The sequence below is a fragment of the Budorcas taxicolor genome, chromosome 1 (assembly GCF_023091745.1).
Source record: "Budorcas taxicolor isolate Tak-1 chromosome 1, Takin1.1, whole genome shotgun sequence".
NCBI lineage: Eukaryota > Metazoa > Chordata > Mammalia > Artiodactyla > Bovidae > Budorcas > Budorcas taxicolor.
This window is the reverse complement of record NC_068910.1, coordinates 74,907,641-74,921,508: the sequence shown is the minus strand read 5'-3', so window position 1 is coordinate 74,921,508 and position 13,868 is coordinate 74,907,641. Positions and strand designations below refer to the sequence as shown.

At 40.6% G+C, this 13,868-nt stretch overlaps 1 protein-coding gene across 5 annotated transcripts in view; it reads right to left on the bottom strand.

Moving 5' to 3' along the window:
• The window catches only part of APP (amyloid beta precursor protein), a 312,932-nt gene that overhangs the window by 207,092 nt on the left and 91,972 nt on the right, over window positions 1-13,868 (bottom strand). For all 5 annotated transcript variants that reach the window (XM_052648165.1, XM_052648141.1, XM_052648149.1 and 2 more), the window contains exon 3: window positions 8,486-8,615. In XM_052648165.1, the coding sequence (XP_052504125.1) occupies window positions 8,486-8,615 (130 nt within the window). The remainder of the gene's footprint in view (window positions 1-8,485; window positions 8,616-13,868) is intronic.

The following is a 13,868-nucleotide window of genomic DNA, read 5'->3' as shown; positions in this document are numbered from 1 at the left end:
AGGAGTTTTTCCTCTAATCTAACTGTACCATCTATTTAAAGAACTGGCATAATTAAAGGCTTAAAACCAGACTGACTATTCAGATATTTTCCCAGACACCACATAAAAGAAACAATCAAATGAATTCAATGTCTTTGTGAATAAAAATGTGATTTCTATACTATTCCAACATTCAGAGAATGAAGATCATGGCATCCAGTCCCACCACTTCAGGGCAAATAGATGGAGAAAAAGTGGAAACAGTGACAAGGTTTATTTCCTAGGGCTCCAAAATCACTGGGGACAGTGACTACAGACACAAAATTAAAAGACGCTTGCTCCTTGGAAGAAAAGATATGCCAAACCTAGATAGTGTATTAAAAAGCATAGACATTACTTTGCCAACAAAGGTCCAGCCACATAGTCAAAGCTATGGATTTTTCCAGTAGTCCTGCACAGATGTGAGATTTGGACCATAAAGAAGGCTGAGCACTGAAGAATTGATGCTTTAGAACTGTGGTGTTGGGGAAGACTCTTGAGGGGCCCTTGGACTGCAAGGAGATCCAACAAGTCCATCCTAAAGGAAATCAGTCCTGAATATTCATTGGAAGGACTGATGCTGAAGCTGAAGTTTCAATATGTTGGCCACTTGATGTCAAGAGCCGACTCTTTGGAAATGACCCTGATGCTGAGAAAGACTGAGGGCAAGAGGAGAAGAGGGCAACAGAGGATGAGATGGTTAGATGGCATCACTGACTCAACAGACGTTAATCTGAGCAAACTCCAGGAGATAGTTAAAGACAGGAAGCCTGGTGTGCTGCAGTTCATGAGATTGCAAAGTCAGACATGACTCAGTGACTGAACAACAACAAATACTACTTCAAACTTAAATAATCAGCTATCTTAGTCTATTCTAACTTGCCAACAATACGTACCAATACTACCAACACAAATTATGGTCCCCAGAACACATTTTCTAATTCATATATCTTCATCTTCTCTCCACATGCCTCAGGATCCATACCACGCCTCATTCTCTTTCCAGAACTTTCACTGTACACTCCAGTTTTACCTCCTATTTTTACAGTAATCGCTCATCTTACAGAAAAAGTTGTTACCACCTGGTAATAAAGAAAAGCATTAACTGGAATTAGAAATTTCAACACAATTGTGTTTAGGAGAAAACTTCTGGGGAAGAGGAGTGGAGTTTTGATGGTGCTGTGCTTGGGTCCTTGAACAAACGCTTGTCGTGAAATCAGCAGAGAAGACCAGCATGTTTCCAGAGTAAAAACAGTCACAACTACAAACCTGTACAACATCTAGAACAGTGGAATTCTGCCCTAAATTCTGTAAAATAGGTATAAAGTATACAAAAGTAATTTTATAGAGAGTCGTAAGTTTCACCCAAGGAGACACAAACATCTTCTACAGTTGGTACATAAGCTCAGCTCCGTGAAATCACAGTTTAACTCTATCCAACTCAAAGTAAGCTAAATAAGGACACCCCTAACACTAGTTTTACTCACAATTTCTAATCTTAAAAGAAAATTTCTAGATTGAAAATAATGCCTGCAAGCCTAAACTCAACTTCTTCCTGCCACAGGTCAACTTGATAAATTTCTCTGTAGCAAAAAGAGGTAGCTGTGTCTCTACAGAGTTTCTTGCTGAGCTCTGTACTTAAGTAGTACTGAGTTAATAGTATACAATAGTATTTTCTTTGATTTTTCCCACTTCTAGTCTTCTGTATGTGAAGGTCCATTTCTTCCATTCCCACATTCTTTCCAGTATATTTTTATTATCTCTAGAGCATCTATACTGCTTAGACCAGGGGAATGGCATCTCCTTTCCTTTTATCTTACAACTGTTTGCTATTTTTTAAATTTGCTTTTGTTTACATAAAGTTAATCCTCGCCCCATTTTTATATTTGCTTCATTTCCTCTGCACCCATCAGTACTGCATCTTTCGTGAATTCTGTAACAGAATTCTACAACCACTCTTACGTACAGGCAGGTCCATCAGTGCTATTTTTCCCCTGGAGCCCTCCCTCCTGGGATCCACCCCGTTCTCCTCCAATCTGGACTGGCTTCTCTCCAGACTGCACACAACTGTTGCCTTGGGATTTCCCTTCACCATCAGGTTTCCCAGCCAAAGCCTGAGACTCAATGACAGGGGGGAAAAAAAAGAAGGACACATTGTACCACCAGCAAGAGCTGACATTTATCAAGGGATGTAGAAGAGAGGGAAAGTTTAATGAAGCTGCTTGTGACTAGGGTGATAAACAAAGATAACAATTTATTTCTCGACTCTACACTGAGAGCTTGCTCTGTTGAGTACTAAAATTTGAACATGTCGTCATTTTCTTTGATACTGAAATTGAAATACATCTTTACTCGGGCTTCACAGGGACTGTCATCTTGATGACATTTCTAACATTCATGATTTTTTCTTTCTGTGCATACTTTATGCCTCAATGTTTTATGGTCAATTCTTTCATGATATACAAATATGAAATCACTTTTTTAAAAGGTGCTAAACTACCTCAGAAAAATTATTTCCCCAAATTTCACTTCACTAAGCTTGAAATAATTAACCTTTCCTTTTCTAAGAAATATAGTTATACTTTAATGGGTACTATTCAGAGATATTATAGAGATATGCTGTCCCTAATTCACAGGATCAAAACTAAAATTCTTTTAAGTCCACAAAAAAGCATTTCTCAGTTCTTTTCCTAAAGAAGAAATACATCAAAAATGTCCTATACTTTGTGATGGCATTAAGTCCATGTCTAATATATTTTACATATTATTTATATAAAATTTAAAATGTATCTAGCTAATTAAAATATAATGGAAATAAGGGCTTTGTGGCATAGTCTGAGTTAACTAACTGAATTTCATTTGTTACACGGGGTTTAAGCCACTTTCCTGTCTTGCTGCTGCTACTGCTAAGTCACTTCAGTCGTGTCCGACTCTTGTGACCCCATAGACGGCAGCCCACCAGGCTCCCCATCCCTGGGATTCTCTAGGCAAGAATACTGGAGTGGGTTGTCATTTCCTTCTCCAATGCATGAAAGTGAAAAGTCAAAGTGAAGTCACTCAGTCGTGTCTGACTCTTGGCAACCCCATGGACTGCAGCCTACCAGCCTCCTCCGTCCATGGGATTTTCCAGGCAAGAGTACTGGAGTGGGGTGCCATTGCTTTCTCCAATTTCCTGTCCTAGGAAACATAACAATACTTGTCTGTACCACTCTGAAAGTTTTTCTGACATATTCTCTTTCTGGTTACAGTTATTCATGTGGTATAAAGCTAAACGTGGTGCCCTAAATCCTCCCAAATCTTGTACAACTGTTATATACAAGTTGTATTTTCCACTATAGTCCTTTGAAAAGTTATTTGCTAGAAAAAACAGTAAACAAAATCAGAAAAGATCTCAAATATGTTGTTTTGGGAAATCACATGATGAGAATTGAGTTGTAAACACAAAAAGGAAATTCAGTTTCCTTTCTCTGTTGTAGGTAGAAAGTGACGGTAAGCAGCAAACCACTTAAAAAAGATGTTCCCAGAGTGCAAAGAGAACTCTGATGGACATCCATTTCTTTCTTGATTCCCTATCATAATCATTTCAACTCAGTCACACCAGGAAAAGTCTATGAGGAAAGACACAGCGTGAGGTTAAAAGCTGGAAACATTATGGTCCAGTGTATTAAATTTATGTTAAAACAGCAAGACAACAATTTCCAAGATAAAATTATGCAGATGTAACTAGAAAGCAGCTGTTTACTGGTTGGCACAGAAAAGTACATGTTCCCAGACCATCAGATCTGATATGATAGTACTGATTCAAAATACATAGAGAAATTAAAAACTCAAAATATCCTACATCCACTCTAGGTGATGTGTTACTAAATCTAAAGGCATTTTTGCTCTTTTAAAATAAGGTAGGTGGGTAGGTTTAGTTGCTAAGTCATGTCTGACTCTTGCGACCCCATGGACTGTAACCTACTAGGTTCCTCCGTCCATGGGATTTCCCAGGCAAGAATACTGGAGTGGGTTACCATTTCCTTCCACAGGGGATCTTCCTGACTCAGGTATTGAACTCGAGTCTCCTGTAGTACAGGCAGACTCTTTACCGACTGAGCCACCAGGGAAGTTACTTTTTAAATTAAGTAGGTGAAAATGTGACCATGTGAAACTTCAGTTCCATGTGACTTTTTAACTTTCTCGGATGTCAGCATCTGTCTGTGTCTTTATATAAATGGAAACAATCTAAAAACAATAGAAAAAAAAATAAAAGCAATAAAAACAAAATATACTTTTCATGAGTTAAGCTACTGTTTATAAAAGCAAACAGTAAATTATTGAGGTCATAACTTACTTGTATGGAGAACCTCTAATAAGCTTAACTTTAAAAAATTTCATATCCCATTATCTCTTGGAGAGAGTCACAATACATATATACAACTCAAACAGTGCAGGTATTTCATATAAAAATGGTAACCAGAGCAGCAGCTGATTCCAGAGTTTCTACTCATCTTTTTTTTGCTTCTAATTGAATTATTAGCCTTTACTGGACAGTGGCAAATGCAGGAAAACATCAATTTCAGTAATGGATCTATGACACCAGGAAAAGCAGTAATCCAAATGGAAAGGAGTCAAACGTTTTGCAAAGAAAATATTCTCCTTGAATAATAATGATGTGCTTGAATCCTATATGAGATAATTAATAAAATGTTCAAATGACTAAGACAATCTTACTGTCTGGTGCCTGAGGCATAACTAAGCGAAGCGTGAAATGAGAAAGCCAGCTGACTCCCAAGAGAAATCATCTACTTCATGGGAAGAAAGTGACAACAGCAACCTGATACACTTTCTCCATCTAGACAAGGGATACCAGACATTGTAGAGCAGGGAAGCCCACGGCAAATACATGGCTTAGAGGAAAACAACCTAGTGCAGCACTTTTCCTGCACCTGATAAGGTCAGGAAGGTTACATGCTGAATGTGACAGGCATTTTTCTCTCTTCTAGCTTTGTTTTGAATTTTAATATGCTTAATATTAAAGACAATCTTCTTTTGCTTTCTAGGTAGTGCCCGTCTGAGAATTAACTTTGGTAAAATAATCTCTTTTGTGTAAAGGATTTATTTGGATACAGCCAGAAATTTTAGGTGGTACTTATGGTAACGCTAAACAGTAATTCTTTATTCAAGCAGGAAGTAATACATAAATGTTCCTGTGTGCCCAGTCACTCAGTGGTATCCAACTCTGTGACCACCCCCCCCCCCAGACTGTAGCCCTCCAGGCTCCTCTGTCCATGGGATTTTCCAGGCAAGAACACTGGAGTGGGTTGCCATTTCCTCCTCCAGGGGATCTCCCTGACTTAGGGATTGAATCCATGTCTCTTGCATTGGCAAGCAGATTCTTTACCAGTGAGCCACCTGAAAGTGGAAAGACTGATGCTGAAGCGCCAATACTTTGGCCACCTGATGTGACTAGCCAACTCATTGGAAAAGACTCTGATGCTGGAAAAGATTGAGGGCAAGAGGAGAAGGGGGTGGCAGAGGATGAAATGAGTGGATGGCATCACTGATTCAATGGACAAGAGCTTGGGCAAACTCTAGGAGATGGTGAAGGACAGGGAAGCCTGGCGTGCTGCAGTTCATGGAGTCAGACATGACTTAGCGAGTGAACATCAAACCACACCTGAGAAGCCCCGTATGTAAGAAGGTTGCCTCTCCCTACCATAAAGTGGAAACCTGATCACAAGAAGAGAACCATGGAGCTTCTAGAGATATGGCTGTGGCCTTTATGAGACATATCTACTGTGGGATTTTTTTTAGGTGTTAGTTATTGCCTCCAATTCAGTCTTTCCTCTATGATTTGATTTTATAAATCAGGTGCTTATTGGCTCTAATACAATTTTCTGCTGATACTGGAAGGAAATCTGGATTGCGAATCAAAAATCCTTGGGCTTTGGTCCTGATTCTACTGCTAAACTGATGTGTGAGTTACTGCAAGAAATTCAGTCTTGCTGACTTTCAATATTTGTATCAGTGAAGTGAGACTGAAAAATCCAACATCACCTGCCTCACAGAGTATTTCAATGGGTGCCCTATGCAACTACAAAACGCTTGATAACCTCTCTGTGTAACAGATGTTAAATCTAGGCAGGCACAAAGAGGGAAGGAAAGAAGAAAGGAACAAAAGAGAAAGGAAGGGAAGAAATGGACAAACAATATTCAAACTATTTGGACCATGCAGTATGAATGAAATTTAAAAAATACATAAATTACACACATGTTTTTCCATTCCTTTTCCTGAAAACAAGATACACTGTGCATATTCATTGGGGTTATATTATGAATCACCTTTTGTAATACTTTTAGTTAAAGAATGAAATTTTGCCTTTTGCAACAACATGAGTAGATCTGGAGGGCATTAATGCTAAGTGAAGTAAGTCAGACAGAAAAAGACAAATACTGTATGATAACCACTTATATGTGGAATCTAAAAGAAACAACAAACCCATGAATAAAACAAAAGTGAAGTAGACTCACAGATAAAGAGAACAAACTAGTGGCTACCAGTGGGAAGAGGGAAAAGGGAGGGACAGTAATGGGGTAGGGAAAAAAACGGGTTGTTATGGGATTATATGACATCATGACTGTGAAACTTTTGAAAATTGTAAAGCACTATAGAATTTCCCTGGTGGCTCAGCTGGCAAAGAATCTGCCCGCCATGTGGGAGAGCTGGGTTTGATCTCTGGGTTCTATCACGAAGATTCCCTGGAGAAGGGAGTGGCAACCTGTTCTAGTATTCTTGCCTGGAGTATTCTCTCCAGGCAAGTATTCTAGTATTCTCTCCTCTAACATGGACTGAAGAGCCTGGCGAGCTCTAGTCCAATGGGTTGCAGAGTTGAACACAACTGAGCAACTAACACTACTACTATACAATTTAAAGAATATTTTGTTCAATTTGAAAAATCAGGGGGAAAAAAAAAAAACTGATGGAAAATTTGCCATCATCTAGGGGTGAGGTAGTACGTACAATCCTTCATTTTAATCTAAGCTCAGTAAAAAAGTTGGAGGCATCATGTGTTCTGCTTGTCACTGTCATGTTACGGTCTAATTTTGGGTTCAGTAGAAAAATACCAGGGATTCATAAAATGAGAAAACATGATAAAAGATTCATATAGGCCAGGTGAAGTATATAATGTGGATATAGGCCTACTAGAAGTATATAATGATCATCTAGTCCCATGAGTAGTCAAGAAGAGGTGTTGTTGATGTGCTAAGTTAACACCAGATACTATACCCGGCCTGGGAAAGTGGCTAAACACATCACAAGTGTTGTCTTCTTCAATTAGGAACAAGGAAACTCTTTAACTGCCAAATGTTTAAGAATCTGGTTTTCCGTATTTTCTTTATCATAAATCCATCAGATGAAATCTTCATACACTGGAGATTAGCCCAGTTTCCTATTAATGTCTCAAAGTGTGTGCAGGCATCTACAGTAATCAATAGGTTCTTACAACATTCATGTTTGACCGAAGTATTACAGAATCTTTGTCATTCTGAATTTCTAAGTTTGCTGTTGGGGACTTTTTTTTGAAAGACCCTTTTTAGTTTTTACAAGACATTATTGGAATGTGTATCAATACTTGTCCACATCGTTCTCAGATAAATCCCTTTGTCCTTATTTACAATCACCTTGCCAATGAATATACTTCTGGAAGACATCTAGATGCTGGCTATCAGATCAAAAGCTGCTGATTTCCCTATTGCCTAGCTACATTAAAAAAAAAAAATCAAGCAGGAAGAAACTAATAACCAGGACAGATTAAATGTGGAGTATGACAGTGTTTCCAGAGGAAAAAACACGATACTACATAAAGCAACTCAGTTTTTAGAACAACAGTTTAAAGTAAAAGTCAGTAAAAAGTGAAAGCACACATTTAAATCTGAGTGATCAAACTGCTTCCTCCAGTTTTGATGTAAGCAGAATAACAAAATTTGCTCAACTCTAATTCCCCAATTATCATCAAACAGGAAGAGTAGTGGGCTGTTGTAGAAAGCGCTTTTTGAGAATTAGCAAAATGCACATTAGGCTCTCTCTTCTATGAAGTCTATGTCAAGAAACATACAAGGTGTGAATTCTACTAATTCTAGACAGTTTGGGTACGGAGAATCACCTACAGAAATCGGTGAAATGAAGATTTCTGGGCCCCACCACCAGACATTTTCATTCAGCAGTTGTAGAAGAGGCCCACGATTTTTAATTAAAATAAGCACATTAGGTAAATTCATTCTGAGGCTAGAAGCCCGGAAATACTGCTCCTTTATTGTTAGGACACAGGATACTTTAATGAGTCCAAAATATAGTCTAATACAGAGTGGCAATATGCTGAAGGAAGAGCCTGCATATCTGATCTAATCATTAGAGCATCCTTCCCGTTTATGCCCAAAGCCCATGGCCCATCCACGCCGGCGCCAAGGCCGGCCAGCTCACCCAGGCAGCGGTAGGGAATGACCATGTGTGCGTGGGTCTTGCACTGCTTCCGGCCCCTCTTGCACCAGTTCTGGATGGTCACTGGTTGGTTGGCTTCCACCACATTGGTGATCTGTAGTTCAGGGTAGACCTGGGAGAGCACACAGAGAGGGTACATTGTTACCTGAGGTGGGGCTGGCACACAGGCACCCGATGAACCACGGCTGCTACCTCAAGGGGTACAGGCTGGCCCTATACATTCGATATCTACATACATACAGCCTATATATATACAGGCTGGCCCTATACATTCAGGCTGGCTCTATATATTCTGTAGTCAAGCTTGGGCTTCCCTGGTGGCTTAGATGGTTAAAACAAACAAACAAAAAAAAAACCTGCCTGCAATGTGGGAGACCTGGGTTTGATCCCTGGATTGGGAAGACCCCCTGGAGAAGGAAATGGCAACCCACTCCAGTATTCTTGCCTGGAAAACTCCATGGATAGAGAAGCCTGGTCGGCTGCAATCCATGGGGTCACAGAGAGTTGGACACGACAGAGCAACTAACACTTTGGGGAATTCAGGGTAAAGAAAATGATCGTTCACTCAAAATATGACGCAATCTAACTTTTACTTTACACGACATGATGCAATCTAACTTTTACTTTACACGTACTCCTACTTCATAAGCACCCATTCCAGCTTCACATTTTTTTTTTTTCTTTTTTTAACTTATTTGGCTGTGCTGGGTCTTAGCTGCAGCACGTGGGATCTAGTTCCCTGACCAGGATTCAAACCTGGGACCTCTGCATTAGGAGTGCATAGTCTTAAGCACTGGCCCACCAGAGAAGTCCTTTAACCTATTTTCTAGTGGTTTTGTGGTTTCCACTAAGCCGTGTTGGACTCGTACGACCCCATGGACTGTAGCCTACCAGACTTCCCTGTTCAAACATATTTTCTAGGGGAGATAAAAAAGAAAGGGAGGAGGTGCGAGCGTGCTAAGTCACTCAGTTTGGTTCAATGTGACCCTATGGACTGTAGTCCATTGCGGGGGCGGGGGGGGGGGGGGCGGCTCTTAAAAGTATGGGGTCATGTCAATGCAAAGTTAAATGGGTGTGAAGATAGTCTGTAATGCCCAAAGTAATTTTTAAAACTATTTTTATTTATTTATTTGACTGTACCAGGTCTTAGCTGCAGCACATGGAAACTAGTTCCCTGACCAGGGGTCAAACCCCAGACCCCTGCCTTGGGAGCATAAAGGCTTAGCCACTGGACCACCAGGGATATCCCCCCTAAATAATATTATGGCAAATACACCTGAGAATATTACCATGACTGAAATTCAACCCAACCCTGTCTTAGTCAACTAGGCAAACATTTCACACACAGGATATGACACATAGCAAGATCTCTCCGTAAAAATTCCTCTCTTTGTTCAGAGTAATTTACATAAGAATAATTTATCAAACAGTTATCAGGAATGTCCTTTAGATAAAGAACTGCATTGATGAATCTCTTCCCTTGATAACTAACTACAGCTCTTCACTCTGATTACTGTTCTCAATAAATCATGGTGTTTACTGAACACTTGGAAGAAATGTAAAACTTGATAAACGAAAATGGGTTTATGAAAATATCAGATCACTTCTATTTATTAATAATAAGGAGAAGAGATTTGAAGGAAAAACAGAAACATAAAAATTTGTTTCTAAAATGGTCTTGCCCTTGTATAAATCTTGCATTTCACCAGAGTTGCTGTTTTGCCAGTTAAATACAATGAAGAGAGAAAATATAAGAGAACTGAGGATAGAAGCAAGGAAATGGTTATAATGATGGGTTATAATAGAATCTCAAGTGGGGATGTAGGAAGAGTGGGATACACAGTTCAAAGACTGTAGTATTAGGACTTCCCTGGTGGTCCAGTAGCTAAGACTCCAGTAGGCGGCCTGGCTTTGATCCCTGGTCAGTCCCCTCAATTAAGATGAAAGCTCTCACATGCAGCAACTAAAACCCATCACAGCCAAATCCATGTAGTATCAATGAGTCCTGCTGTGGGCTACAGAATTCTGTCCTAAAGGTACCCAAAAAAAAAAAAAAAATAGTGGGTTGGATAGAAGCAGTAGTTGGACAGTCAGAGTTGAAATTAAGATTCTGGAGGAGGTACAGTCACTGGTATCTGCAAGGATTATAATATGAATTTCAGAGAGAATGGCTGAAGAACGATAAAAGCAAGATCACCGGAGGAATAAAAATCAAGGAACAGAGAAACCGGAATCTTGGAGCATCGAGGTTGATACCAAAATCAGCTAAGAATGATGAAAGATGCGGTTGGGTGAATGACAGAGAGTGAGGGCCTAAAATCTTTGAAGATTGAGGGGATGCCCCTGAGGCAGAAAGAGCCCTTTGGATGCCTCCAACAGATGGAGGACAGGTGGGAACCAGTCCATCCACAGGTTGGGTGGGGGATGTTTTTTAGGGAGGAGGAGGAAAGTATGGTTTGGAGGTGAAAATGCAGGAGAAGGAAGATATCCCTGTGTCAACGCTGGGAGGGCTGTGAGGAAAGAATGACCTGAGAAGGCTTTGAGGGAAGCAGTGACTTTGGGGAAGAAGCAGGTCTCAGAGCACAAAGATACCGTCCACAGTGTGGGTTATGGATAGAAAGAATTTTGCTAATGATTGTCCGTGATGTTCAGAGGGAACTTTCTGTCTTTAAAACGTTGATCTTTTGTTCACTGTGGAGTTTGGGGCATTAATTTTTGACCTTTAAATAGTGCACGAAAATATGACTTATCTTAATTCCTGAGTGCCTCACTTGTCTTACCCTATCCCAACCCTGAGGTCAAATCTATTAAAAAATTAAACCACTGAAAACGAGTGAAAACTGTGGTCCATCCAGACAACGGATTACCCAGCAGGAAAAAGAAAGGAGTTATAAAGCCATGAGAAGACATAGAGAAATCTTGGCTGCTGCTGCTGCGGCTAAGTCACTTCAGTCGTGTCCAACTCTATGCAACCCCATAGACGGCAGCCCACCAGGCTCCCCCATCCCTAGGATTCTCCAGGCAAGAACAATGGAGTGGGTTGCCATTTTCTTCTCCAATAGAGGAATCTTAGTTGCCTATTAAGTGAAAGAAGCCAGTGTGAAAATACATGTATGAGTCCAACTACGTGACATTCTGGAAAAGGCAAAACTAGGGCGACAATAACAAGACCAGTGATGACCAGCAATTAGGGGGAAGGAGGGATGAACAGGAAGAGCATAAAGGATTTGGTGGACAGTGAAGTTATTCTCTATGGTACTCGATACTGTAGTGGTGAGTGCATGTCATTATACATTTGTCCAAACTCATAGAATGTACACCACCAAGAGTGGACCCAACTAGTCCATCCAACTATGGACTTTGGATGATCGTGATGTGTCCATGGAGGTTCATCAGTGGTAATGCGTGTACTATTCTGGGGACTTCCCTGGTGGCCCAGTGGTTGAGAATCTACTTGCCAATGCAGGGTACATGGGTTTGATCCCAAGTTGGGGACTTAAGGTCCCACATGCCTTGGGGCAACTTAGCCCATTATTGTGTGCTGTGCTCAGTCGTGTCTGACTCTTTGTGATCCCATGGACAGCAGCTCACCAGGCTGCTCTGCCCATGGGATTTTTGAGGCAAGAAAACTGGAGTGGGTTGCCATTTCCTCCTCTAGGGGATCTCCTCTTGATCCAAGGATCAAACTCACGTCTCCCAAGTCTCCTGCATTGTAGGCAGATTCTTAACCCACTGAGCCATCCTGGAAGCCCAAGCCCCTGGGCCATAACTACTGAAGGCTGAATGCCTAAAGCCAGGGCTCTGCAACAAGAGAGGCCACAGACGCAAGAAGCCCACGAACCCAACAAAGAGTAGCCTGAGCTTGACACAACTAGAGAAAAGTCCAAGCCCAGCCACAAAGACCCAGAGCAGCCAAAAAGAAATATACGTAAATAAATAGTGCAAAAAATGTACTATTCTGCTGGGGGATGTTGAGAGAAGGGGAGAAGCTACGCATGAGTCAGGGCAGGGGGTACAGAGGAAATCTCTGCACCTCCCTCTCCATTTTGCTAGCCTCTAAATCTGCTCTAAAAAACAGAGCGCTGGTCAGTGTGAAAGTGAAAGGGTCACTCAGTCATGTCCAACTCTGTGTGACCCCATGGACTACTCAGCCCACCGGGCTCCTCTGTCCATGGAGTTTTCTAGGCAAGAATACTGGAGTGGGTTGCCATTTCCTCCTCCAGGGGATTTTCCTGATCCAGGATCAAACCCATGTCCTACGTCGTTTATTGTCTGTCTTTCCTTCTAGAATATAAGCTCAACAAGGGCATCAACTTTGTATTTTTCTTGTTCACTGTTCCCCTCCCAGAACTTAAAATAGTGACTGGTACATTGTACAGTTTCAGTAAGTTTTTATTGGATGAAAACCCCTACCTTAATGTATGGGTACTATCCAACCGACTAAAATTTTACTGAGTACCTATGATGTGTCAAGCCCTGTGCTAGTAAAGTGCAGTGACAGAGTGGTTATCATCTATGATTTTACAGAGCTAACAATCACAGATAAAATTTCAGACAATTTTCTACTGAACAGGAATATTTTATTATTGATAAAATGTTATGTGATTACTTCATTAAGATTCTACAAAATTTAGTTCATTTAGCAACACTTTATAACAAAAGTTTATCTTCAAAATGCTGAACTCTTACCCTAAGATCCCAAATATTTCACAAACTACTTCAATTACTTTACCATCCCTGTTCCTCCATCACAGATTAAGTGATATCAGCAATAGTAGTAGACTGAATATATCCTAGTCTCTACTTTCAAATTTCTCCCAGGCACTCTCCTTTGATACTTTTCCGCACATTTTCTCTTTAATTAAAAAATATAGCTAATTTAATCTCATTAAAAAAAAAACGTTGAGCACGTCTTCCCTATATATAATATGTTCATAGAGATAATCAGACCTTTTGAAGAATTACACACCAGTTCCCCTGATCATAGTAACTTTGCAGTATGCTGATATTACTCAAAGTCAGGTAGGCAGCTTCTAACTTTCCCTCACAAAACACACGGTAATAACGATGAAACACAGGACCTGGGTCACAGGATCCTAATGGACCAAATGGCTCAACACGCTTGTCCTTACCAGGATTTCCCTTAGTCCATGCATTTCTCCAGGCCAGAATACTGGAGTGGGTAGCCTTCCACTTCTCCCAGGGATATTCCTAACCCAGGGATAGAACCTAGGTCTCCCGCATTGTAGGTGGATTCTTTACCAGCTGAGCCACAAGAGAACTGGTTTTTAGAGCAGCATCTAAAACTGCTCTAAAAAACAGAGCCGCTGGTCAGTGTAGTCTGAGGGAAATTCAATGGGGGCGG